Source organism: Penicillium canescens (assembly GCF_028828765.1).
Source record: "Penicillium canescens strain IBT 15451 chromosome Unknown utg000006l_segment0_segment0, whole genome shotgun sequence".
Taxonomy (NCBI): domain Eukaryota; kingdom Fungi; phylum Ascomycota; class Eurotiomycetes; order Eurotiales; family Aspergillaceae; genus Penicillium; species Penicillium canescens.
Genome location: NW_026703968.1, coordinates 4,076,589 through 4,102,009, shown reverse-complemented (window position 1 = coordinate 4,102,009; position 25,421 = coordinate 4,076,589). Strand labels below are relative to the sequence as shown.

Here is a 25,421-nt window from a genome sequence, read left to right as displayed (position 1 = left end):
CGATAAATAGTGTGAGTTTGACCGGGAATGTCTGAGAAATTGCAATGTCTCTAGACGACACACCCGTCACAGTATGTTGAACTATAAAGCTTCAGTGATACGTCTTGCTGACATGGTAACCAGGAACCTAGCCACAAGCGGGCGAAAACCGAGAGAAAGGGCATGGATGGGGTAAATGGTATCAAAGGATCACCACAGGCTCCATTGGAGCGGGTAACAGAGGCTCTTTTCTCTGCATCTGTTGAGGCTAAGGTCTGGAGCGTGGCAACTCGCGCATTAGGAACTGTAAGAAGACCACCAAAAAAAAAAAAAACATGAAAACAGTTTCTAAATAAGTCCAGCTTAATCCCCCAATACTCTATCCCGAATACACCGACGGAAGCGGCAACTATGTCTACCGAACACTGGACTTCTGGACATCAGGCTTCTTCCCAGGGTCGCTATACCTCCTCCTCGAACGCGCTATTCAGTATCCTCAATACAAGCCACTATCACCCGATGGCAAATCGCAAATCAGACCACACCAACTCCAGCTCGAGCATCTATGCCGTTGGTGGACCGCCAACTTACACCAGAATGCATTGAAGCGCGACACACATGATCTTGGCTTCATGATTGCACCATGGGCTATGAAGTCCTGGGAAATACATCGAGATCCAGCGGCATTCAACACTCTGATCATGGCTGCACACTCCCTTGCAAGCCGGTTCAACGCGACAACGCAGTGTCTTCGAAGCTGGGACGTCTGCATTACGCAAAAATACAAGTTCACAGACCCGTCGCGCGACTTTCTGGTCATCATCGATAACATGCTAAATCTGGATCTCCTTTTCTGGGCTGCAAAGGAAACTTCAAATCGAGCGCTGTATGATATGGCACAGGCACATGCGCACACAACGCGCAAACATCATATCCGCGAGGATAAAAGTACATTCCATGTCATAAACTTCGATGCAGAGACCGGGGGTGTCAAATCCCGGTTCACGAACCAGGGGTACAGCGACGATAGTTGCTGGGCTCGAGGACAGGCATGGGGTATTCTGGGGTTCATGCAGACTTATGAGTGGACGCAGGACTCTGTATTCTTGAACACGGCCAGGGACCTGGCGAAGTACTTCATTGCGCATTTGCCGGCTGATGGCGTTCCATACTGGGATTTGACTGCGCCGGTGACGGAGACGAGTCCTCGGGATACGTCTGCTGCTATGGTTGCCGCTTGTGGTTTGTTGCTTCTTTATAAAGCGCTAAAGGGCGGCATAGAGGCGGATAACTATCTCCAGGAAGCGTTCCAGCTCGTTAATGCTGTTGTCCACACGAATATGAGCCGGCAAACACTTCAGTTTGGGGTCACCCATCCCGCACTGCAAGTTGCAGTATATCCAGAAGGATATATCGATGAATGTGCTAGTGATGGTTTCGACTTATTGTGTGTCTCGCAGAGCTTCAACTCGATAGTAAACTGCGAGACAATTCTGGACGGTGCCACCATCAACAACTACGAGTTCGCGCCAAGGCGGTGGTCCAACCATGGGCTGGTGTATGCAGACTATTACTTCTTGCTTTTCGGCAATATGCTTCTTCGCATGGGCTTAACTGATCTGTCGGGGCACGAGTAGAACATGAAGAAAAATGGCCGGAAACACGATTCGATTTTGCTGTGTTCGTACAAAGAAAGTTAGGTAGACAATATAGAATTGTGCATCTGATCAGACTTCCACACATTAGTCACAAGAGCCTAGCCTATTGATATTATCCATCATTGACAGATTCCTTGGTGCCTTGTTCGGGTCATGGCTCCCTATTTGTGCTCCACTATAGCGACTGATCCTTTGGCCAGGACTGGGAATCAGGTTGAAAACGTGAGAGAGATCCTCTTGGGGACTGACAGCGGCATTTCCAAAAGGCGCATTTGGACCTTGCCACAAATTAAATTGCTGATTGTATGACCGCCTCTCCAACGGCGACGGCGTTTGATATTCGACCGGTACATATACCGAGAGTGGATCTGATCGGGAGAAGGCAGGGAAGTCTTGCTGAAAGGCTGGTGGGAGTGGCGGAAAAGCGAGGCTAAAAGGATCTAGAGTATATGACTCTCGCAGTGGCTGTCTGTTTATATATCCAGTATGGGGTGCTGCAGTAGTTGCTATATAGGGGAAGATACCAGGATCAGACGGCGAGGTTCCGATGACAGGTGGCGGTTGATGTTGCTCCCTTGACTCGTCGGAGTAAGCGGTCTGTCTGATATCCAGGCTTGGACAAGAGGCAGCACACGAGTTACTCTGGGCCTCTATAAGTCGTTTTGCGAAGCTTGACGCCAGATTGTCACCGAGAGGGCTTGTGGTCTCATTGCGCCCGGTCCATCGCTGGGAAATTTCGAGGAGACTGGCGATCAACGTATCGAGGGCTGAGGGAATAGGAACTTGATTGTATCTGCTGTGGGCCAGTAGCATCCTTCCAGCAATGAATAGACAAAACGAGAATTGAGGATTGGTGAAGATGGGCGAAAATGATAGGAACTGTCGTCCGATAGTAGCGATCTCAGAAGCTGCCTCCAAACATGTCTCAGCAGAGGCCGTGGATGGAAGCTTCACCGGACAATTCTGCCAGTGGGGAGGTGGGTATGCGATTCCCTGATGCAATAAAATCACGGCCGTATTATGTGTGATATGCGCTAATGTCAAGTTCGGATCCATTACACCGTCGGCATTGAGCACTGAGGCCTCTCTCCATTGCGGGGGCAGATACAACTTCCACCTAGGGGTCAAATGTCAGTAGAAAGCTAGTAGATAGTTTGTATGCTTGTGGTACTCACTGAATCAGCCGTAAATCTAGTTCCTTGAACTTCATTAACCAAATCCGAGCCTTCTCAGCATCCCCAACAATAAACGCATGATGAAGGAAGAAGTTTGTGACCAGGACTAGTGACTCAGTTGCCTCAATATTGTACGCAAAGCCACCGATCGAGTCCTCATTATCAATGTTCATCGACGCGCGGCTCCCAGCCTGAAGCGAACTGGTTGAATTTGTATCCTCCGAGTCTGAGATCCCAAAATACGGCGTCCGAACCTCTGTTTCTTTCTCCCATATCGCACCTTCACAGGGAAGACGGCGTTTTACATCGGCGCTAGTCAGACTTATCTTCCAGCCTGTGGAAACGCTGCAGAACCGATCCATCAAGAACACCGTCCAGAACACGCGCCGGCGCTCTTCAGCTTCACTCCAGGACTTGGATGGAGACAAGAACACCATGCGCCGGATCAGAGTCTCGCCTGAGTTTTGTGCACGGCTTAGAATATCTTCCTCGACGCCAAGTTGCAGTTGTTCAACCGTGCCGACCATGCTTCCAACAATAGACCATGACGAAGGTCCGCGGCCACGGCCAATCTGCAAGAAGGAATGAGCTGAGATATCGAAAGGAAAAGCTAAGTAAGCTTACAGTCTCAAATGCAATGATCACCAATGCCTGCAGGTTCTCGACAGAGAAGGACTCGGTGCTGTCCAATATGACCTTTTGTCGGCTCTTTTCAGCAATTTTTGCCTTTTTTCCTTCGTCGCAGAGGGATTCGTTCTGAGAGAAGCGTGCGCAAACAGCAATAACTGCGTGAAGGATGCAGGCAATACGCGGGCGCTCATCTGGAGATTCTACGCGCTCACGAAATCTGGCCACATGAAGAACCGGGATCCAAGGGTGGATGTTAACGAAGTAAAAGTCCACCAGCTCCGTCATGACATCAGTCGACAAAAGGCTGTCTATCTCGCTCTCTGTATCGACAAAGACCGGTGAGATAGTAGACTCGCAGCGTTGTCGTTTTGCTGGACGCGAGACAGGCTCCGCATCGCCATTCCGTTGCTCGCCCCTCCGCTCAGGAATCGATGACGCCTGAAGCAAAGTAAATTTCAGCTCTTCTCTTTGCTGAGCCAAGCTTGTGATGTTAGCCGGTCGCTCGCTAGGTTCTGGGAGGGAGTCATTTGGGTACAATGTCCTCCACATCGTTTGCCATAGTATTTCCTGGCCAAGGAACATATTCTCCAGTGTTTCGATCCGGCGATAGAGCTGGTCGACGGCGCCGGCACGGAGACCAGGCTTCATGCGCCGCTCATCATAGACACAGTCGACGTTGAAGCGGATGCATTCCGAGCAAGGCTGTTCCCGACTGCAGCGGGCCTTCTTCTTTCGACAAGACTGACAGGCGGGAACATCCTCGTGCGTTTTGGATGCATCCTGTGGCTCTTGGCCGTTTTCGGCACTGTCGGTATTTCTAGACTTTGGTGGCATTGACGACGGTCAACCCCCGATTGCGCTTGAAATTTCAATGATAATGCAGAGCGAGACTCCCCCTTTTGCTGGGGCTCCTAATGTGAAGACTTGTCATAATCTGGGGTGGAATGACAAGTCCCCGCTTCCCCAGGAAACATGGCGTCTCGGCTAAAACGTGAATTTCTGGGGAAGTTAAGCTTGTCTTTCCCAGGCGTCGCCAATCACTGTTCACAAAGGGCCGTGGAGGGGGCGGAGGAATGACCGGAGGTGCTCCCGGCCCCTTCTTGCCGGGATATTGCCTTATCCGGCCTAGCGTGTTCTACAACTACAGTGCTGCATCATGCTAAACTTGGAATTGATATTTATTGCATCTCGTTATTTAGCAGCATATTGGAATATTATGCACATAGGGAAAGGAGCATGAGAGGAATACCTCTCTTCTATACATTTATTCCTTCTTCTATAACCCCGAACTATAGAATGGAAGAGGCAGAGGTTCGCGTAAATTAGATGCGAGATTGTTCATGTTTACTGGGATTTCTGTTTTATTGTACTCATCAATGCTGTTTCCCACTGCGCAGATTGGCTGGTACCACTTCTCGGTACATCCTGCGTTGTCCACCCTCCAAGTCCGTCTCTTCATCACTCTCCACAGATACCTCTTGTGTTTGCCAGATACCCTGCTGGCTATTATTGCTATCAACATCAAATGCTTGCCTTTTTGATCTCTCAAGCGGAAGCTCTGATTCTGAGCCGATGGGCTTAATGTCGCTTTGAGAGGGGTTGGATGAAAGTTTGAAGCCTAACCCTGAGCTTGGGTTTCCAGTGTCGGAATGAGAGGATTTTGACTCGAAAGTCTTGCGGAAAAATGGGCGGAGCGTGGGTATACATGCAGCGACAATGACGACATTCTGCTCGACGCTAGAAGGAAATTAGCAGAAGTACATGACATGGATAGTAAAATACTCACAGTCCCCAGAGCACAAGCGGAACAACATTGAACACTATCCCAGCATCAGCAAGCCTCACACTAGACACCCTAACTCAGAAGCGAAGAAACTCACAAGGATCTGTCCGATCAGTAAAAAGATGCAAATAAGTAGCCTTGACAACAGTAACAATAGCGGAGAGCAGCGTCAATCCCATCATAATACAAATCCCCAACTTGGTCGAAAACCGCATCTGCAAATTCCAAAAAGCGCGAATAGGCACAACAGCTAAAACAATGTCCGTAAGTGTCGTATATGCGCTGACCCAGTATGAGTAGTCATTGAAGACCTTCGTGCTCCAACATGTTCCCTTCACAGAGGGATCCCAGAGGGCGGCTGTGGGTGTGCATTGGAAGAATATGACGAAAATTGAGATTAGAGATAACACCACTTGGAGAATTGTCATTGCGTAGAGACATCCTGTGCGCCACGGGTTTCGGTCTAGGAGGTTACTGATTAAGATTGCGATTGAGATGTTTGGAAAGCTGAAGGAGCCTATATCAGCAAGTGTGGTTAGTATTATAGTTCCGATCTGACGCCGAGAGTCGCAGTTGAGAATGGACGAACCGATGTTAAAGGCTGATTGTACAAGTTAGTTTTCAAATGCTTCAATCTTTAACGATGCCAAACATACGATATCCCAGAATCTGCCAATAAGCCGTCAAAGCCAGCCTCTCCTGCCCGTGCTCCGCGATAACAGCAGCAGTGTGGCGCCCCAATCCCAATGTAACGGAGTACGAAACGAACGCCGCGGCAATAATGCTCAAAGCCTGTAGAGGACAATGGGTGACGTTAGCTCCACACCTTGCATGGCTTAATACAAACAAACGCCCCTTACCAGGGAAAGGAAAATGAAAAAGTCATCCCAGCCCAGCTTCTTGACATGTGCCCGCGTCGTAAGTTTTAGAAAAACAGTTCCGATCGCGATCCCAGTGAAAACCCACGCGCAGATATTAATTTCCTTTGCTTTGGTCTCGTTGAAGTCCACATCGGTGATTATGGTGCTCATGTTGCGTTGATCCGATACACCCAGGAACGGATGTGGCTGGCAACCCCATGAAAAACGACAGGGTCCGGAGCAGGGATTGGGGATAGGTCATTTATACATGAACAAAATAACCGATGGGACCGATGGGATAATATGGAGAAAGCGTCCGGGAAACAAAATCTTCAGCCATAGGACCGGGAGCCTTGTCAATGGGATTATTGGAAAGGTGCCAATGTACATGTATCGAGCTAGTATGGACCCGCATGAATCCTTCGAATAGTAGCCCTAACTAAATTAGGCAAGAGGCAAATATCTGCCGAGCATCTGATATATGGGCCTCGGATATGATGAACTCCTCATCGTGCATAAGTACAATATCTGATCACTGTTCTCGAAGATCCTAAGCCAACTCAGCTTCAATCAGACTCTCTGCGACACCAGGATACGTATAAATCGCCGTAACTCTTAATCCAGCCGTCTCCAGGATGCCCCTCCACTCGGCTTCAGTTCTCTCCCGCACAGCGAAATGTGCCAGCATCATCATATCCATACTCGTCGCCGCGAGCGTAGGATGCTCCTCACTAACGACGATCTCATTCAAGAGAACACGAGAATAGCCCTTCTTCAGCGCGGGCACGAGATTCTCCAGAATCCGCACTCCGTCCCCATCACTCCAGTCATGTAGAATAGAATGCAACGAATAAGCGCGCGCACCAATAACAGGCTGCGGCGTAAAGAAATCATGAGCCTGAGCCTCAAATCCTAGCTTCTCCACGCCACTCCCCACCACACTCTCAATAACAGGCTCGCGATCCTGCAAGATAACCTTTCCAACCTTCTCCTCGAGCCCCTTCACAAAGGCAGCAGCATCATGACCACGCCCTCCACCAACATCAACAAGCAAAACATCACCATTCTCACCTCCCTCGAACCCATTCACCAACCTCTCAACAACAGGATAAAACCCCTCATCATACCAATTCTTCTTACCAGCCCGGTAAGCCGACATGAAAGAGTCGAAATGCCTCAAATGCGGCGGCGTAGCAACAAGCCAATCAAAGAAAGTCAGCTCTGTCCCATGAGCAGCCTGAAACGGCCCATCCGTCCCCCCAAGCGTGGGCGCTTGATACCCATTCTTCTTAAAATATCCGGGGAACCCGTTAAACGAAGGTCGGGCAGCGTCATAGCAGAATGAGATACTATGTTGGTATCGTTCCTCGGAGAGGCCGTTGCTTAGTTCTGTGGCGTGGAATGCGTTTTCGTGGTAGGTGAGCAGGTTTGTTGCTACCAAATGGCGGGTGAGGCGTTGGAGCAAGGATGTTTCAATTCCGGTTTTTTGCGACAGAGTTGAGGCATCTAGGCCGGCAGCGCCTGCGTCACGGAGGTGTTGGAAGAGGTTTGTGTCTACTGCTAGGCGAATTGTTGCTGATTGAGCCGGCTATGGATGAGGGGTGTTAGTATACAATACTTTGTACTTGGAGGGTCATGATGATTGGAACGGTATTATCTCACCTCTGCCCAGAACGTCCTTTGGATAAATTCGCTTGGAATCTCTAATGCAGCAACAAGAGCGCGGCTGTGTGCGATTAGAGCCTCTCGTGAACCGGGCTCATCTTGTTTGAAGGCTTTGCCTGCTTCAACGAGCTGGTCCAGGATCGTGGAGGCTTGGGTGGAGGCCATTGGATCTACTCCGTTGTATTTTTGTTGCTTTCTCAGGTGTGTTGTGACGGATAGGTGAGATATGCAATACGCACGGCAGCCGAGACTAGAACAAGGATGTTTTTCTACATACATTCAGGGGGGGGAGGGGCCTCGCCATTTGGGGCCTTTTCGAATCCCGTGCCGTGTCGGCATTCGTCTTGACGAGTTTATGAGGGAGGTTAGGGCGTGCGCTAAGGTTGATAGCTCTTACGCCGTTGAAGTTGGCACTCTTAGAAGTACAGGTATTGTTGAAAATGCAAGTTACTTTGATTAAGACGTATTCTATTTGCATTTGTATTGGGTTTCAATTGTATCCACTCGTCATTCGGTTGCGATCCGTGCCGATTAACTGAATTCTGTTCATTTGGTATTTTCGAATAGCCCCACAGTCTATGGGCTCGGGCCTCTGAGGGGCGAATTTCTACATTTATCATTCTGGCCCCCATGTTTCGTATAACTTGCTTATTCTTGCTGATCTGCCCATGACAAAGAGGGTTATATTGTTACCATGACTGTCCCGGGGTTGGATTTTATTTTTGCCGTTCTACAGTAAGTAGTTTTCCTACCAAGTCAGAGGAACTGCCAACATCCATATCACAACAGTTTAGCAATTGTTCTACAATATGTATATCTATCCCTCACTTGATATGCAGCCAGTAAAGATTGTTGGTTCGGTGTTTCGGTAAAGGAAGGCGTCAAACCCATTCTATATTCGCTTGGTCCAGTGACATATTTACCGCTAGCGAAAAGGCTCATCCCAGTATTTAAATAGTCAACATGGTGCTTCCATAAAATTATCGAGCGCGAACTACTTTCACTCCTAGTAAGGATTTCCCGATCGACATGAAAGTGTGTCTAATAATCAAGTTATATTTGCGATGCTGCGCCGACGAAATTAGTGGGACTGGGTGAGATTAAGTGTTAGCCGAATGTTTGTCCAAGGTAAAATAAACTCATGGACGCTGCTCAGAAACGTGGGAGGCTTGGTTACATCCCCAGGTTTATTTTTAGATCATCCCGTATTTCGTGCATTTTCAGTGGGCGCCGCAGAAGTATAAATGCAGGAACACGAACTTACGAGGAAAGATCCCTCGAAGCTTCAACAAGGGGCCGCCAAGGCTCTATATATGGATCTTTCGATGGTAGATCTTCCTCAGGTTGGCTGCAACCTGCGGAACTACAGGCTCCAAATCGCATTTGCGGCTGGAATACGAATGAAGGGTTGCATTCTTAATACGAATCACCAATGGATTTGATGATCGCCAGAACCAGGGGCATTGAGTCGCAGAAATGCTTGCTTCAACTGCCTGCGAAGGCTTTATATAAAGCCGTGGATATATCTCGCTCTTGGGACAAATATCTATCAACTCACTCTACCTGAAACACAAAGGCAAAGCAACAACTTTGAACCCAATCTGCCATCAAGATCTACACCTAATCACTCAAAATGCATTTCATCTCCCTCCTCGCCGTCACTTTTGTGGCCGCTATCCCAGCAGTCAGTGCTTACCCCATCACCGGCGACACCGTCAACTGCCGTTCTGGTCCCGGAACAAGCCACTCTATCGTCAAAACCTACAAAAAGGGCGATGAAATCTCAGTCACTTGCCAAGCTACCGGCACCGATGTCAAAGGCGACGAGCTCTGGGACAAGACAACCGACAATTGCTATGTAGCCGACTACTACGTCAAAACCGGTAGCTCAAGCTACGTAACCAAGAAATGCGGTAGCAGTGGCGGCGGCAGCAGCGGCACCGGTACGGGCAAAGCCATCGTCGCCGCAGCCGAGAAAGAAAAAGGTCTGCCTTACAAATGGGGCGGCGGTGGCTGCAACGGTCCAACTGGCGGTGGCTTCGACTGCTCTGGATTGACGCAGTATGCTCTCTGTCAAGCATTGGACAAGAAGATTCCCCGTGTGGCTCAGGATCAATATAACACCAGTATGGGCAAGCGGTATCCTCGCTCGGAAGCCAAAGAGGGTGATTTGCTATTCTGGGCTACTGGCGGTGATTGCAAGAATGGTGTGTCCCATGTTGGGATCTTTATCAAAGATGGATTGATGATCAATGCTGCTCATACTGGAACACCGGTTCGTGAGCAGGCTATCTGGACTTCTTATGGTGGGGAGAGTATCTGTCCTTATGTTATGAGGTATGTGGTTCATTCCCTGATTTTGAGATGTTGCAAAGCTGACTGGTTTATAGATTCGTCTGAATTGAGTTGGGTTAATCCTTTGATTACTGCTGTGGATTGAAATTTGGGTATTGGGTATATGGTGCATTGTTCAATTGATTAGATATTTGCTTTCCGGAATATATAACTCAGTCACTTATTTTCAACGTTCTAGACGATACGACGTAAGATTATAGGGTCAAAAATCCGATATTGTAACGAACATAAAGAAATCTCCAGTAAATATTAATCTTAGCAATATTATATGCGCGCTTGTATCCGTGATTATAGACAGTTTGAGACAAGCCCCCTGTAGAACTACGCCACTAGTGCAGGCCTCACTAACGCCGGCCGATCCCCGTGATATAGCGGGTTTACGGCCCCCAAATGTGAAAAAAAAAAAAAAAAAAAAAAATACCAATTATTAGTGTTAAAATGAATACGAACTTGCCTCAATTGGGTATAGAAAGTCATACAAGATACGAGGGGTGGGGCATTCATACCCTGGTGCCTTTTTGCAATTTAACCGTGCATGTGCTCATCTTATAGTAACAGTATGCATAGCTGTGGGCACTTTCCAGAGTGTCGGGTAGACATTTGACCATGGAATTGACAACGGCCAAGGAGACGTGCATTAAAATTGGTTGTGCGGAGCGTTTACCCCGTCCATAGCGGAGTGCCCTTAAATCAGGCCAAGTTACATGTATGAAGCTTCACTTTCATTTTGGGCCATATTAGAAGGAACCCCAAGGAAGCTATTCGGACCCCTACTCCATTTATCTACCGTAATAGGTAAGGCGTAGTAATTATATTTTCCGCGCATTATTTGGTAAAAATGCATATATTACTTGGCAATGCTAATGCACTGAGGACCGTCCCTAACATAAATTTCGAAAACTCTGCGGAAATAAAGTAATTAGTCTATATATCGGCCAGCGGCCACTTTACATCAAAATCTTCCAAATTTTCATGAGAATTGCGAAGAAATCCTGTCAATTTCATCGCATGGACTATTTGTAGAGGTAACCGACGATTCTTATAGGGCTCCCCGGTGCTTCTTAAGCCGATCGTACTAGGGACTCTCGTCCTAAGACGTAGGAATGCTTGCCGACGATGGTTTATTCGGTGGTAGACTAGGAGACATAAGCTAGATATACGAAAAAGCGACTCATTGTGCACTTAATTCAACACTAGGAGATACAGCACTGTGGGAAAATGCTCAGAATATAGCTAAAAAAAGAAAACTTCTTGTTTTTACGAGTGGTTTACATAGTAAATGTAAGTACTAGAAATATATATTAGGAGCGGTCCTCGATGCATTAGCATTGCCAAGTAATGCATGCATTTCTACAAAATAATGCGCGGAAAATACAATCACTACGCCTTACCTATTACGGTAGATAAATGGAGAAGAGGTCTGAATAGCTTCCTTGGGGGTTCCTTCTAATATGGTCCTTCATTTGGATATCAATACTCCTCTGAATTGACCATGTTCACCATGAAATTCGATGCCATTACCAAAGATACATTTTCTACATGTGCTCATGCTCCCTAGATCGGGAGAGTTCAGCTTGGAAAGGTTGGTTATAAAGCGCTCGCTCTTTTCCCCCTGAGAATCAGAAATCAAGACCTCGTAGATTACCGGCGACGGGAATAGCAGAATAATAGATTATTCAAAGCCGTCTGGTTATGGAACGACTGCAGCTCGTCCACCGCTACATATACACAACTGAAAAAGAATAGTCATTTCGTTACTCGTTTATTGATGTGATCAATTGTGGGCTTTTAAGGGTATTTGTCAGGTTTTTGTACCTAGGTATGTTCGAAAAGGTAACTAAACGGACCTGATATGTAATGCCAGTTTTCCATGGTATCTGCACTCAAAAGCGCGATACGTCTCTTCCAAACAACCTGTTCAAAGTCCATCTGAACGCGATACGTAACTTATTGCGCCAACTGATACTCATAGTGATGTATGCCGCTTTCCAGATAAGTGATGCCGTACGTCCCTTGATACCACCAGGCAGAAATTTATTCATGGCTCCATCATTCTCATGAGGAATCTGCATCAACGCTCTCTCATTGCCGAGGTAGGCCATCGTGCCCAGATTCCTGAAAGAAAAGGGTGGTGTCTGGGCCATGTCATCCTTGTTCAGCCGCGTTGCAAGCCACTTGGCTTCTTGGAAAGTAGCCTGTGCTGTAGCCGGCGGGGCACCGGTCTCTGGCATGGCATTGTCGCCAAGTGCAAAGACATCTCGAAGAACTGCCGTCTGTCCAGATTCATTTTCAAGCTGGACGCGGAGGTGACCGTCGACTAGGAGCGGGCCCTTCTTGGGCGCTTTCTTGAATTTCCATGCTTGCTCCGCGCTAGTAGGAGTAACGGAAGACCCTTCAATGGCGAGGACCGAGTCTGCAGGAAAGGGGTCGACCACATTGAGTGACTGGGTAATGAACTTGGGCATGGCATTTCCAGTTGTCCAAACGCACATGCCAACGCCGACCTCGCCCTCCTCTTCGGTGGTCAGAGTCAGGCAGCGCTTGGGATCCATCTCATATGGTGGAGGGGCACCCGGCGGGCCCCACCTCAAGCTTTTGACGTGGTGAGAGGTCTTGATATCAATACCCTCACTCTTCATCGTCTCCATCGCATAGCGAGACAGTGACTCATCAAACATGGACAACACCTTGGGTGCAACATCATAGAGATTGAGCTTGGGGATCTCGTTCAGAGCCGGGTAGAGCGCCATCATATCAGCGTAGATGAAGTCTCGCAGGGAAGCCGCAAGCTCAATGCCAGTTGGACCAGCTCCCACGATGGCGAAATTCAGCAGTGACTTTCGCATTTCCAGGGTAGTCGTCGGCAAGACGGCTAGCTCAAAGCATTCCCGCACACGCCGCTTCACCCTCTTAGCGTCTCCGATATCCTTGAAGAACATCGCATTCTCTCGCACGCCCGGTGTTCCAAACGTACGACTGACAGCGCCAACTGCGATGACCAGTTTGTCATATGGGACCTCGAATAATTCGCCTTGCTCCCATTGGCGCTGCGCCTGCATCGGCTTCAAGTTTGTAGTCTCCGGGCCCTCTTCGTTTTGCCTCTCGTTTCCCCCAATGCGGGGCGACTCCGTGACGCCACTCTTAACAACTGTTGCTTCGCATAGAATAGTCTTCTTGTTCAAGTCGACTGCGCGTGCAGCTGCTTGGATGAAGTCGACTTTGGCGCGCGGATCACGCACGGGTTCGACGATGTTGGAGAAGTCTAGGGATCCGCTTGCTGTGTCGGTGAGGAGGGGTGTGAACACGAAGTAAGAGCGAGGGGAGATGATGATTGGCGAATAGATTTTCGGGGATAGCTTGCGCGAGAGGTTATACCCACCCCAGCCCGACCCGAGAATGACGACTCGTTCTTTTTGGTTGTCCGAGTGAGGGGCCGCGACGGTGTAGTCGATTTGCGTTGCTAGGCATCTTCGGCTCGATGCTTGACTTGATGGAGCAATGCGAGGGGAGAATGCGCCTGTCGATTGGAGATGATATCGAGGTATGGGAACCTGTAGACGGAAGGCCTGCCGGCGGAAAGGGAGCATTCCGCTCAATGGCCGAGGATGCATGTCAATGGATTAGCACTGTGTGTCAGTCAGAAGCAAGTAATAATTTCTAGCTTCAGGGTCATTTGTATAAACTCGGAGTCGATACTTCGGAGCTCATATTGCTATCCGCGAGCAGTATACTGTAGTCCGCTGACCCATTGATGACCTCATACTCGGCAGGATAAGGAAAGGAGAGGCCCGGAACGGGATCTCCGACCCAAGCCTCATGGCCGGATCCTTTTTTTTTACGAACGGTGTCGGATCCCTAAACTCCCGTGAACATGTTGAGCTCTGGCTGGCTCTATCGAGCTCGTGGAGAAAGCCGGAACCCTCCGGAACGATCGGTGAGAAGAGCTAGCACGTGCCATTGGAGAATGTCGGAGATTTTAGGCACATGCTCACATGGCAGTGAAGAGTTTCGACGGGTGTTTTTCAGTAATCGACAGGATCAGAAATAGAAATAGACGATGCATGTTGAAGGGAGATGTTGATAGCATGTGGTAGCCTTGGCACTATCATGTGCAGCACGTCAATTCTGGAGAGTCCTGAGAGTGTCTCTTCATTATATACATTTAAGTAGCCCATGGTCGTGTCATACTCAATTGTGGCATGACACTCACATGGTCCTTTCTTAGTCTATACAGCTACGCTAAATTTAGTTAGGCTAAGCTCGCACCGGCATATCAGCGCTGCGATCCACACACATAGTGAGGAGACTTGACTGAATGGCAACTATAAATTCAACTTCGTATTTTCTGTCTTTCATATGCAAAAGAATCTACTTAGGTCAATGGTTCTAATCCCCTTTAAGATGTAGTCATCATCTTGTAAAATAGTCAGCCTTTCTTTCACTTCATCTGATAAGACTAAAAGTAACATCGCTACCCTGAAGTCAAATGTCAGTCCTTTCATACCGCTACCTTTGAAAACCACCATTACTCAACAAATACAGCCTGAAGCACTCGAAAATGGGCAAAAAGAGGTGAAAAAGAGAGGCCAAAGTTGATACACTAAACGATATACTTGCTTCGACGCTTTGTGTAGAGATTATCTAATATTTCATTAGTGGCACTGTATGCAATTCATGATCCCATTTGTATTTGAACACGTACATTGTGGTGTGTTTCCCGAAGGGCGTAGACCAGATAGTCACGTACCAGTAGAGAATCTTCAGTGTGACATGCAAACCGAAGAGAGCGAGTCTCAGTCTATCAAGGAATCGGGAGTTTTTTCTGGATCTGGCCGGCTTATACTTCAAACTCAGCAATTTCGTATTAGTCCGACCGCACTGCGGCCATGAGCTCGTGTTAATGGGCACTTCGTTCCTATCAAACAGCGTGAAATTGCGCTTGTTGAAATCAAACCTAAATTAGCCCGGCCCACCGCCTAAGCAAAGCCCACGTGCTATTGACTTCTTAGATGGCTGCGGCTCATCCCATCGCTGCCACAAAATCGAATGGAGTAACTTATTTAAATGGAATAGGGCATCAGATAGTAGTAGTCTATGCCGCCTAGCTGTAGAGTTGCCCACAAACACTCCATGAGGACAGGACCCAAAAGCCAGACAAGATTAGAGCGGCCGGCGAGACTAGAGAGTTTGACAAGATGATAGTGTCCGGCAAGTCTTGAGGGTCTGGCGAGATACAGAGTCTTGCGAGGGTAGAAAGTCTAGCGCGACCGCAGAGTTGGGCAAGATTAGAGTCCGGCCCCGCCTTCTCACCTCACTGCCTCGCATGTCCGGCGGCAACATGTTTCTATCTCTAGAATTTACTATCTTTTCAAGAACTCCTTTTACTAGAAATCGATAGGCTCTCGGCTTACTTCGAGTCCGCTGCTCTCGAAGACTGGGTCTTTCTATAACCGCCGAGACCCCTGCTTCACCTGTTCTATCTTGAAGATGACGCCGGATGGGGTTGAAGTCAATGCCGGCCTCCACGATTCAAGCCACAATACAACGAGGACCATTCCCGACTCTAGCGTTTTCAGGGAGCATCGGGCGTCTACTCTCCCTACCCCGGCCGAGGTGAGAGCTATCAACGAGGAGTCAGGCCACATCCGTGGCATAAGGTTCAATAGACCCCCGCCTGTCAAGTTTCCATCGTTGGGCCTGATTGTCAAATATGGAGCCGACGCGACCGTTACAGAGGCAAAGACCCAAAATATGGTATATAAGCAGTTGAAAGGCAAAGTACCAGTTCCTGAGGTATTTGGCTGGACCGAAGACGGTGGCCAAGCATTTATCTACATGTCTTTGATAGGGGGCGAAACGCTGGAGCATAGGTGGGGTGCTTTAAACGAGGAGGAGAGAGAGGCTGTCTGTAAAGAGCTCAACGGCATGGTCAAGGCCTGGAAATCGTTAGAACAGCCCGACCAAGTCCTTTACGTGGGTAAGTGATTTGAATTCATTGCGGTACCTAGGCAGAACTATGCTAAAGTGCTCCTTAGGTGGCCTAGATAACCAACAACTAAAAGACATCTTTCTTTTCGATCACCGAGACTTGACTGGCCCATTCCACGGTGCAGACGCCGTCCAGAAATTTCAGAATGGCTGCGATATCGAGATCGATGGGGAGGTGCCCGTGGTCTTCACGCATGACGACCTTGTGCCCCCCAATATTCTTTTATCGCCTGGGTCGAATCCAGTAGTAGCTGCCATCCTTGATTGGGGCCAGGCAGGGTGGTATCCTGCTTATTGGTAGTATTGCAAGGCGCGTCGCGTCAGGGCGAATCCGGAATATTTTGATGAAGACCTGGATGAAGAATGGAATACGAAATACCTGCCAACTATTTTGGACCCGGTCGATGATGAGACAGTATACCACCCTTGGCTGTGGTTTGTCCTGTCCAAGGGTATCTAGTTGTGCGAATGAAGATGCTCATTGGGAGTATACAACCGTCGGTAGCAATTCCACTGGAAACCCAATTTTGACACTATTCACACGAACTATCAACGCATTGGACACAGATCAACAAAGAAATCTGGCCTCTCAAGCTAGTCTAGCTGCTTCAAATCATGCCTCATTCTTCTGTATATGCCTTCGTGGCGGTGGTTCACCGTATAATTTGGTGGTTGGGAGTAGCCTCATAAAAAATAAGGTGGGTGGGAATTGGTCTGCCGCTGGGCTGCACCCTCATCGACAGGTCGGGGGGAAGGGGGCTTAGAAACACTGCTAGGCTTCTGTCATGCGGCTCTGCTGAGAAACCGATATCGGATGAACTGATCGAGTTTGGTTTATAACTCAAGGTCTCTGCTACCATAACACCCTCTCAAATTAATTTCGAGGCCCGGATTTCGGTTTATAAAATGTCAGTCGCTCGTCACTTGGTCATTGCTGCGGATTCCACGAGTGAAATGTGGACTTATCCTAGTTGTAGTACTTCAAATCGACCCCGCACATAAACGTACCCAGCTAGTGTAGGTCTTCTATTTTCCCTAATTAAGGATTTAGCAGACCACAAAGATTAGCTAATATAAGTGTGTAGCCCTAATTTTGAGTATCTTAAAGACCTTGATTTATCATCTATTATCGAACTTTCCCTAAGTGAAAGGATAATAGTGTGTTGCGCCTTAAAACGCAAACCGCCCTTGAAGTGCATCCCAAATAGTACTCCCCCATATCAACACCCCCGTACGGGAAGACAAGAGCCATTCTGTATGGGTTATACAAGATGGCTGGAAATAGAGGTTCGTGTTGGGTGGGGGCTTGGGCGATCTGGATACTGAAAATTGCTGCCTGGCTTTCGCCGGTCAGCGCTGTGTCGGGAGGTCTATATCCATATTATCTATTGGCTGTTACTCGCTGTGGCTTGGTTTCCTGTTTTCGCTCTAATAGCAATTGTAAGAAGGCTGGCGATGAAACATGAGGTTGGAGAGTTAGCTTTCGATGGCTGAACTAGCCCCACCATTTGAAATGAAGCTTGCGTAGAATAATAGCTAAAGCGGATTGTGGTGGTGGCTGTGTGGGGGAGTCTTAGCCATAGTCTCATTTAATGGCTCTATTTCCCTTGCGATTTTGATAAAACAGTGGTGTGTATGTTCAAAATATTTTGCTAGCTTTTGTTGAAAACCAGCTTCTTGCTAAATGAAGCACAATGTCGCTGCTCACACTCCCCAACGAATTGATACAGCAAATTATCGCTGAACTGGACTCGCAAAGGTATTTCAATAACATTATCTGCACTTGCCGATTCTTTTACGAGACTTTCAATGGCCTGTTGTATGAACGCGAAATACACCGTGATGGCGCCCATGCAGTGTTGCTCTATGCCGCTCAGATGGGACATGCTCGTACCATACAAGGGCTTTTACAGATCTCCGCCAGCAGCACTAAAAGTCCACCCTTACGACTCAGACCAAATCCTCCACTTCCCAATTGTTGGAGTCCACTCCTTTGGTCGGCCATCCGGGGGGATGAAAACGTGGCCAGGCTGCTCCTGGGTATAGAAGACATCAATGTGGACATCAAATATCCAAAATCCCGGACCCCGCTCTCAATTGCTGCCGAACAAGGGTTTGTGGGTGTTGTCCGGCTGCTTTTGGCTGCGGGGGCCGATCCAAATACCAGAGACCACCTCATGCGGACGCCGCTACACTGGGCAGGATCGCCTCAACTTGCGGGTGAAAGTCGTGATTTGGGCCAACAAAACATGTTTAGGGAACAGGCACAAGATCCTAAATGTAATCTCCACTGCCCGTTGGCTGTTTATTTCGAGATCGATATTGTCGGCTCTTCCCTTTGGATGGAGAAAGAAGGAGAGACAAGAGACAGCGCCCACCGTCCCGAGGACGCACACTGGACACCTTTGATCCAGCCCAATTTAACATCGTCATTATGGTCGGCAGGTACAAATTATAAGGAAATATTACAACTCCTTCTCCAATACGACGCCCAACTTGAATTAAAGGACTTAGAAGGTCGAACACCGTTATTGTGGGCAGCGACATGTGGATACCAGCCTTTAGTGGAACTTCTTCTCGACAGCAGTATGTCTCTTCATTCTTCGAAACCAGCACTTGAGAAAATTTCGAAGTGGGAACAGAAAGAAAGGGATTGCAAAAAGGTGGTCAAGAACTCAGTAAATCGAGATGCCTTTCCTGAAACTGACAATAATAACTCCCAGTCGGCCCTATCTTATGCCGCAGAGAATGGACATTACGGTACTGTGCAGTTCCTTCTAGAAAGAACCACACAAAGGGATTCGCTCTGGGCTGACCCTGGCTGGGCTCCCCTGATGTGGGCAGCAAAAGGGGGCCATGCGGATGTTGTGAAATTATTGCTATCGGTGCATACCCAAAGGTGGCCGGAGCAGTCTCTTGGCTCTGAGGCTGCGTCAGAGGCTGCGCGCAACGGAAAAACGGACATCATATCGTTGCTGGTCGAAGCCGGGGCAAAATTCGAACCTTCTCAAAGTTCTGATTTCATGACCCCGCTCCATTTAGCTGCCATGAACATGCATGCCGATACCGTCGAATGTCTCCTTAATATAACGGAGGTCGATGTGAATGTCCCCGATAGACATGGTTGGACTGCACTAGATTGGGCGACAAGAGGCCAGACGCGGGCCAAGAGATACTTCAAAGACACGAGAATCAAAGACATGCTACTTGATCGCGGAGCTTCCCCATCATCACGGACAGTGAAAGTGCTCGCGAGCCCGCCACACCTTTTCCTCCAGGATTTTTCAGGTTGTTGTTTCCCAGCAGACTTCGCTTATACGTGCAACCCAATTTCTTTCAGATGTGATTGGGACTCCATTGCTCAGGGCAAAAAGATGCGAGACTTGTCGTATAAAAAGGAATCTACTTTGGGGGTGTGCATATCAAATGAAATGATGAAGCAGTTTGCAGGGTGGTCCTATAATAGACCTCAACCTCATCATGATTGAGCAAGGTGATCAGGCGCAGTTTGTAAATATACATAGCTTCATATCTATTGATAACAATTTTTACCGGTATCATTATAACATTAACGAGTAATAGGCAGGTCTGTCTAGTTCTCGAGCAGACTTGTATTGACCCCACATGGGACACAGCAATAACCCCGCGCATCTTCCGGCATGGTTTGCCAAAGAACCTGACAAATTTCTTTGCCAACTTGCTCTAGAGCATCCATAGTCCATAAGATATCGAGATGTTCGTGCCCATCAATGACTTTGGAATGTACCACTCGCACGTGAGGTTCATGCACTTTCTCAAAACGCTCCAGAAGTCGACGACCGTCAACCAGCGCATCGGATCCGCCGAATCAAAGAGCCAAGGGCGGTGTTCGTTCCGGGTCCGAACCAAGAATTGTCCCTGGGGGAAACAAGGCAAAGGTCTTTGGGGTCATCGCCATGTTCTCGATCATGTTCTCCGTCTGATTGCAGGTCAGCGTTCGTTTGTCGTGAGTGGATAGAAAGCACTTGTGTTTGGCAAAGCTGTCGCGGCCAAGCCACCATCGCATCGAATCAAGTGTTTGATCTTTTTGCGTTACATAGAAGCTTCTAGGTGCTTATAGAGAGCACATACGGTAACAAGACCAAAGTACCGTATTCTAATCAGAAGTTTACAAGCGGGGTTCTTTCCGGAGACGATCTACCGTAAACAAGTTTTTATAAACGGTCGGCCCACAACACCACTAATAAGAAGCTTTACATATCTCCAAAATAGACGTATTAGTTGCTTCTCATTTTGTAGGCTATCCTAAGGTTTCTTCCTGGGCGACATGGCTCATATTGTCACAGTGTGACAAGACCTTGCGATACTATATACATTGGGTTCTGGGTCGTATCCGCTGAACACGTATTTAGTGGTCTTTTTGGTTTACGTGGGAAACCAGGTGACCCAGGCTAATGTCTTAATACATATCGAAAGTGGCCTCTTGTCTGGGGCTACATATACCCGTATTTAATCTAAAAAGGTGCTCATGATCGCTTCACAGTAACGTGTGATCGGCATTTTACCCAACTAGTACGCCAGTTCGTAGGTGGACTGCCTGCCTACCTGGCCATGGTTGACCATCATACTGCTACGTAGGCACAAGGAGGATTATGCGGGAAGCCATAGTCTATTCCATAAACAGTCCGTAAGTATGAGGGTACTATTATTTTACTGGGGGTATCGATATTGTGGCCATGCGGTCCCCGAGTAGTATGTATGAGATATCAATAGTATATGGGTAATAAAACCAGAGTAGTTTAATAACTTTCAGTGCTACCCCAGTAAAATCAAATCCAGAAAAAATCCAGTTTTGGCCATGCCTCTCAAAAGTATTAACTCCCCACTCTAATTTTTATACTCCTGTAGTTTTATACTCCTCCTCAAGCGCAACCTGGTTCTTCGCAATACGTACGCACTGTGTGGCTCGAGCCCTAGAATCGACTTTTCGAACGTCAAATCGACGGTTGATCACCAAAGAGGTTCGTCGCTCGGTCTCTCTGCGCAGACGGGCGCCAGAGCGTTCGGTTGAAGCCATCGTGCTTCGTTCATTCGGGGTTCCGGGGTTTGTTTGTGGAATTCGTCAGGTAGCTCAGACGTACGTACGTCTTCTGTTCAACTGACAAAAAGTGAAAAGGGGAAGATGAGAACTAGGTAGCTTGACGCGTACCAAATGGTGTACGTCGTTGCTCAGCTAATCCTCAAGAAAAATAGAGTGAGAGAGAGTGAGTCTTGATATTATGTTACTGGTCACGAGAAAGATCCTGGATCAAACTGTGCCATTCAACGATGGTATCAAGACTAGATGGAGAAGGGAAAGAAGAAAACAGCTATCTACCATGTAGGTTCCTTTTAAACCCTCTCTCTCTAGCAATCATGGTAAGTTCCGTCCTGGAGAATCCCGCGGCAATCTCCTTTGTCCCAACTGTTCCTGCCTGAATGTTCGGGTGGCAACGTCTTTTCTGCAGAACAAATCGTCACATTTGTCACAACAACCGCGGGACGACGATTTCTAAATGGAGATACTGCGAGTCAGGCTATTCCTATATATATGTCGTTAGTCTTCATTTCCCTGTTGTATTCCATAAAAGTCTTGGGAAGAAGACGGTTGCAGTGTGATTTTGATCCCATGTACGCCAATGCTAGTACGTACCGAAGACTGCTTCCCGCTATAGGTACCGCCCTCCGTAATAAGTAAGTAGTACTAGCTATTATACTTATATAAGTGCGGTCCCTCCGGATAAATGTTACCGGTGCCGCGCTAGATTACTTTCTCCTCCGACAAGTTTGCACCGGTCTTTAGGTCGATTTCGAAGAGGTTTATCGTGGTGTTTACCCTAATCTATCCGACCCTTATAGGTAGACTTTTCTATTATCGTTATTATCGAATAGGAGACTCGGGTCGATTCTATCGAACTTAAAGTAGATCGGGTCGCTCTATATATTTAACTAGATATTATCGGTAGAGACTACAAAATTCTCCATCGTATCCCTATTCTTCCCTAGCGAACGGATAATATTAGTATAGACGATATAGCATACACCCTAGTAGTAACGGATCGTCGGCGCGTATAGGCTACCACTCCCGACTAGAAACTTACTATAATCTACTAGGTAGAGATTCGTGTTACGGACCTTCCAGGCACCAATTGATTATAGGGCCGTAACTTGCTGATGGGCCACCGAGAGCCAACCGATCTATCTATTATCAGATCACGTGCAGTACCTTATACCCTGGACACCCTAGGTATTCAAGGAAAAGAGAAACGTGATCAAGCTTAGTGACTACTTAGTGAGCAAAGAGCATGATCTACCCTAAGCGGACCCACCCGGCAGACTTTATCCTATATATATATAGCTATACATGATAGATAAGGCCTACGTATAAGAAGCCACTTTCGGCCTTCCGCTTACCATCTTATTGTATACCGCAATAACCAATATCGGCTTATAGTTTAGCTAAATTATATAGTAACGTAAGAGTCTATTTTTGAAATAGCCCCTACGTCGTTTTATAAGCGGTCCGCTAGGGTTCCGCTTTCTCTTTAATATAGTATCGCTATCTTCTATAGCAATCGGGTACTTTTATAGTTAGTAGCGCCTAGGATCTTTCTTTCGTCCGATCTATATTTACGAGTTATACCCTTGAATATATCTTAGAGATAGTTAAGCTAGGTTTAGCGTTATTATATACTATAGTGTGCTTTGAAAATTAGAACTTCGACTTTGATTTCTCCGGAAGCTCGTCCTATTTTAGATAACGTAAAGGGAGAGCGTCGATAGCGATCCGACGTTAATTTCTTGGTTATTTAGCCGATCGCTTCCTTAAGTTCCTTCTTTTAGGTAAGTAACGTATAAATAGTTTTGAGTCATTTAACCTTAGCGAGATACTCGTTAAGCTAGGTAGCTCCCTCTTGCGGATTACTATCTAAACTACCGCTTTCATCAGCGGCGGTAAGGGGAACCGTAGATTCGGGGTCGGTTAGGCATAGATTCGCTAGTGATTTATAGGCGACTAACGATTAGGTAGTTAAAGAAGAAGAATTAGAATTGTGAAGAAAAAGGGGGTTCTAATATTCATAGGATAGAGCCTATTAACTAGGTAAGACGAAGATGCCTAGAAGCGAACAGTATATTAAAGGAAAATAGAGACTAATTCTTAGAGAACCCCTAGGTTCTCCGGAGCAGATTATTTAACATAGGGGATCAGCGTTACGGTGAGCCAACGTGTCGACACCTATATGGTGTCGATCCTCTGTGAGTGCGAGAGATCTGTGCATGGCTTCTAAGGATTCCGTTACAGAAAAAGATGGGAAGAGTTTTAATTTCTCGGCAATTTATCTTCAGAAAGCCATTTCTCCCTCACTCATCCACTTTCTCTTTTTCAGGGCATACCCTTGTAACAAGCTCACCGTCCAAACTGTATGACTTAGTGAACAGACTCATGAAAAACATCAATCCAGAAATGCCGCAGCAAAATGCCCAGACCATTTTTAGACTATCAGCATAAACCTGCTTAAGGTCTCCTTTAACTTGACTGTCATGCATTCCTCGAATGACTTCCACCGCGCTCGCTGCATCGCCACTGTATTTATCAGCCAACGCTTGGAGGGCTGGATACTGCAACGAATTGCTCTTCATTCGATTTTGGAAAATGACACCACCGATAGCCACACCGATAGACTGCCCAAAGCCTCGGAAGGAAGTCGATGTAGCCACCGCAATCGCCAAGGTCTCAGTAGCTGCGGAAGCCTGCACTGCGAGTGCGACAGAGGGAAGAACCATTCCGATGCCGACTCCAGGCACAATATTTAGAAAGATCCAAGTGATCGTTCTGGTATTTGTGTCCAATAGGCAAAGCAGGCCCATTCCAATAGCCGAAAGACACCATCCAATGCAGACGGCCCAATAGTACCGGCCCGTTCGACTGATTAGAAAGCCTACAATAACTCCACTTGGGGCGATAGTGAAGGTTTCGGGGAAAAGCGCAATTCCTGACATGATAGGCTTGAATCCTTTCACGGCTTCGTAGTAGAGGGGAAGGAAGTATAGACAGCACCAAACGAGCAGGCCGACCACGGCATAGCCTCCAAATGATATGAGCGCCGTTCGGTTCTGGAAAATCGCTGGTGGGATCATTGGCAGTCGTGCAATTCGCCATTCATAGATCGCGAAGACGCAAAGTCCGACAGACCCGATAATCAAGGGTGCCAAGGTGTGCCACGAGTCCCAGGAATACAGGACACCTCCCCAGGTAAGCGGTATCAAGAACGAAGCAGAGCTTGGAATAAATAGGGCGATTCCTACGAAGTCAATCTTGCGCACTTGGACGGTAAAAGCGCCCTGCGTAGTCAGGGAATCGCCCGAAAAAGCAAGCAAGATTGCTCCGATTCCAATGAACGGGAAGTTGATATAGAAGATCCAGCGCTAAATATTACTGTTAATAGAACTCTTGTCAAGAACATAAATAGCTTCATACGTACCCAGGTGGCTTTCTCTGCAAAGCAGCCTCCGATAACAGGCCCGACCACTGTTCCCAAACTCCAGATCGCACTAAGCATACCAAAGTATTTTGGTCTTTCGCTGAGAGGCACAATATCTGCAATGAGTATAGCAGTGAGAGTAATGACACCACCCCCGCCAAGTCCCTGTAAAGATCGCCCAATAAGCATATGAGTGAAATTATTAGCGACACCGGCAACAATCGCCCCGATCATAAACCATGCGATCGTGACAAGCACCAACGGCTTCCGACCGAATAAGTCCGATAATGATGAGAATACAGGCTGAAAGACTAGATTCGCGTGAGTCTTGTATGTCCTTGTTTCAGGTGACTTTCGTTAGCTCACCGGCAGAGCAGAGTGTGAAGGAGGTTCCGGTCCAGAATGCTTCGATTGCAGTTCCTCCAAGTTCATGAGACATGATCTGTTGATGGCAATGTCAGAGGTAAAAGCGCTTTATGACAGAAAGGGCAGGATGGAATACTGGCAAAGCAACCGAGATAGACGTCCCATCCAGCGCTGCCATCAAGCTCAGGATGGCCATCGCCGAAAGCGTCAAAATATCTTGTTTTGTGATACAAAAATTGTCACCATTTTGGACAATCTTTGAATTGAGTATTCCTTTTTTGTTGTCATCCTTCTGAAAACCTTCAGGGCATGGAATTTCCATTTTGTTGACTTCATAAGGGAAAACAAAACGGTGGGAGCGTCAACAAGTATTCGCGGACATTTTTTTGATCATTATCTTCCTAAGAAATCTGATGCATAGTTTTCTCGGTTGTCAATTAGACCCATATTTGTTTCGCTGG

At 47.5% G+C, this 25,421-nt stretch overlaps 10 protein-coding genes across 10 annotated transcripts; 4 read left to right on the top strand and 6 right to left on the bottom strand.

The window, feature by feature from the left end:
* Positions 1-44: 44 nt before the first annotated feature.
* Positions 45-1,616, top strand: N7446_010372 (glycoside hydrolase family 88 protein; the record flags this gene model as incomplete). Its single annotated transcript, XM_058519115.1, has 3 exons — positions 45-71; positions 124-285; positions 342-1,616. 3 exons carry the CDS (start codon positions 45-47, stop codon positions 1,614-1,616), a joined length of 1,464 nt encoding a protein of 487 aa, XP_058369903.1.
* A 105-nt stretch (positions 1,617-1,721) lies between these two features.
* Positions 1,722-4,276, bottom strand: N7446_010371 (uncharacterized protein; the record flags this gene model as incomplete). The annotated part of the gene is made up of 3 exons (XM_058519114.1): positions 1,722-2,754; positions 2,813-3,384; positions 3,437-4,276. The coding sequence occupies 3 exons, from the start codon at positions 4,274-4,276 to the stop codon at positions 1,722-1,724; spliced, it is 2,445 nt and encodes an 814-aa protein (XP_058369902.1).
* A 539-nt stretch (positions 4,277-4,815) lies between these two features.
* N7446_010370 (uncharacterized protein) lies at positions 4,816-6,256 on the bottom strand (the record flags this gene model as incomplete). Its single annotated transcript, XM_058519113.1, has 6 exons — positions 4,816-5,179; positions 5,229-5,262; positions 5,323-5,742; positions 5,815-5,826; positions 5,882-6,017; positions 6,086-6,256. The coding sequence occupies 6 exons, from the start codon at positions 6,254-6,256 to the stop codon at positions 4,816-4,818; spliced, it is 1,137 nt and encodes a 378-aa protein (XP_058369901.1).
* Positions 6,257-6,635: 379 nt separating this feature from the next.
* On the bottom strand, positions 6,636-7,915 carry N7446_010369 (uncharacterized protein; the record flags this gene model as incomplete). Its single annotated transcript, XM_058519112.1, has 2 exons — positions 6,636-7,673; positions 7,748-7,915. The coding sequence occupies 2 exons, from the start codon at positions 7,913-7,915 to the stop codon at positions 6,636-6,638; spliced, it is 1,206 nt and encodes a 401-aa protein (XP_058369900.1).
* Positions 7,916-9,383: 1,468 nt separating this feature from the next.
* On the top strand, positions 9,384-10,150 carry N7446_010368 (C40 family peptidase; the record flags this gene model as incomplete). Its single annotated transcript, XM_058519111.1, has 2 exons — positions 9,384-10,087; positions 10,141-10,150. 2 exons carry the CDS (start codon positions 9,384-9,386, stop codon positions 10,148-10,150), a joined length of 714 nt encoding a protein of 237 aa, XP_058369899.1.
* A 1,838-nt stretch (positions 10,151-11,988) lies between these two features.
* On the bottom strand, positions 11,989-13,716 carry N7446_010367 (putative pyridine nucleotide-disulfide oxidoreductase; the record flags this gene model as incomplete). The annotated part of the gene is made up of 1 exon (XM_058519110.1): positions 11,989-13,716. One exon carries the CDS (start codon positions 13,714-13,716, stop codon positions 11,989-11,991), a length of 1,728 nt encoding a protein of 575 aa, XP_058369898.1.
* A 1,876-nt stretch (positions 13,717-15,592) lies between these two features.
* Positions 15,593-16,553, top strand: N7446_010366 (uncharacterized protein; the record flags this gene model as incomplete). Its single annotated transcript, XM_058519109.1, has 3 exons — positions 15,593-16,082; positions 16,141-16,375; positions 16,418-16,553. 3 exons carry the CDS (start codon positions 15,593-15,595, stop codon positions 16,551-16,553), a joined length of 861 nt encoding a protein of 286 aa, XP_058369897.1.
* A 1,234-nt stretch (positions 16,554-17,787) lies between these two features.
* On the top strand, positions 17,788-19,581 carry N7446_010365 (ankyrin repeat domain-containing protein; the record flags this gene model as incomplete). The annotated part of the gene is made up of 1 exon (XM_058519108.1): positions 17,788-19,581. The coding sequence occupies one exon, from the start codon at positions 17,788-17,790 to the stop codon at positions 19,579-19,581; it is 1,794 nt and encodes a 597-aa protein (XP_058369896.1).
* Positions 19,582-20,966: 1,385 nt separating this feature from the next.
* Positions 20,967-21,149, bottom strand: N7446_010364 (uncharacterized protein; the record flags this gene model as incomplete). The annotated part of the gene is made up of 1 exon (XM_058519107.1): positions 20,967-21,149. The coding sequence occupies one exon, from the start codon at positions 21,147-21,149 to the stop codon at positions 20,967-20,969; it is 183 nt and encodes a 60-aa protein (XP_058369895.1).
* Positions 21,150-23,473: 2,324 nt separating this feature from the next.
* N7446_010363 (uncharacterized protein) lies at positions 23,474-25,033 on the bottom strand (the record flags this gene model as incomplete). The annotated part of the gene is made up of 3 exons (XM_058519106.1): positions 23,474-24,538; positions 24,595-24,905; positions 24,961-25,033. The coding sequence occupies 3 exons, from the start codon at positions 25,031-25,033 to the stop codon at positions 23,474-23,476; spliced, it is 1,449 nt and encodes a 482-aa protein (XP_058369894.1).
* Positions 25,034-25,421: the final 388 nt, after the last annotated feature.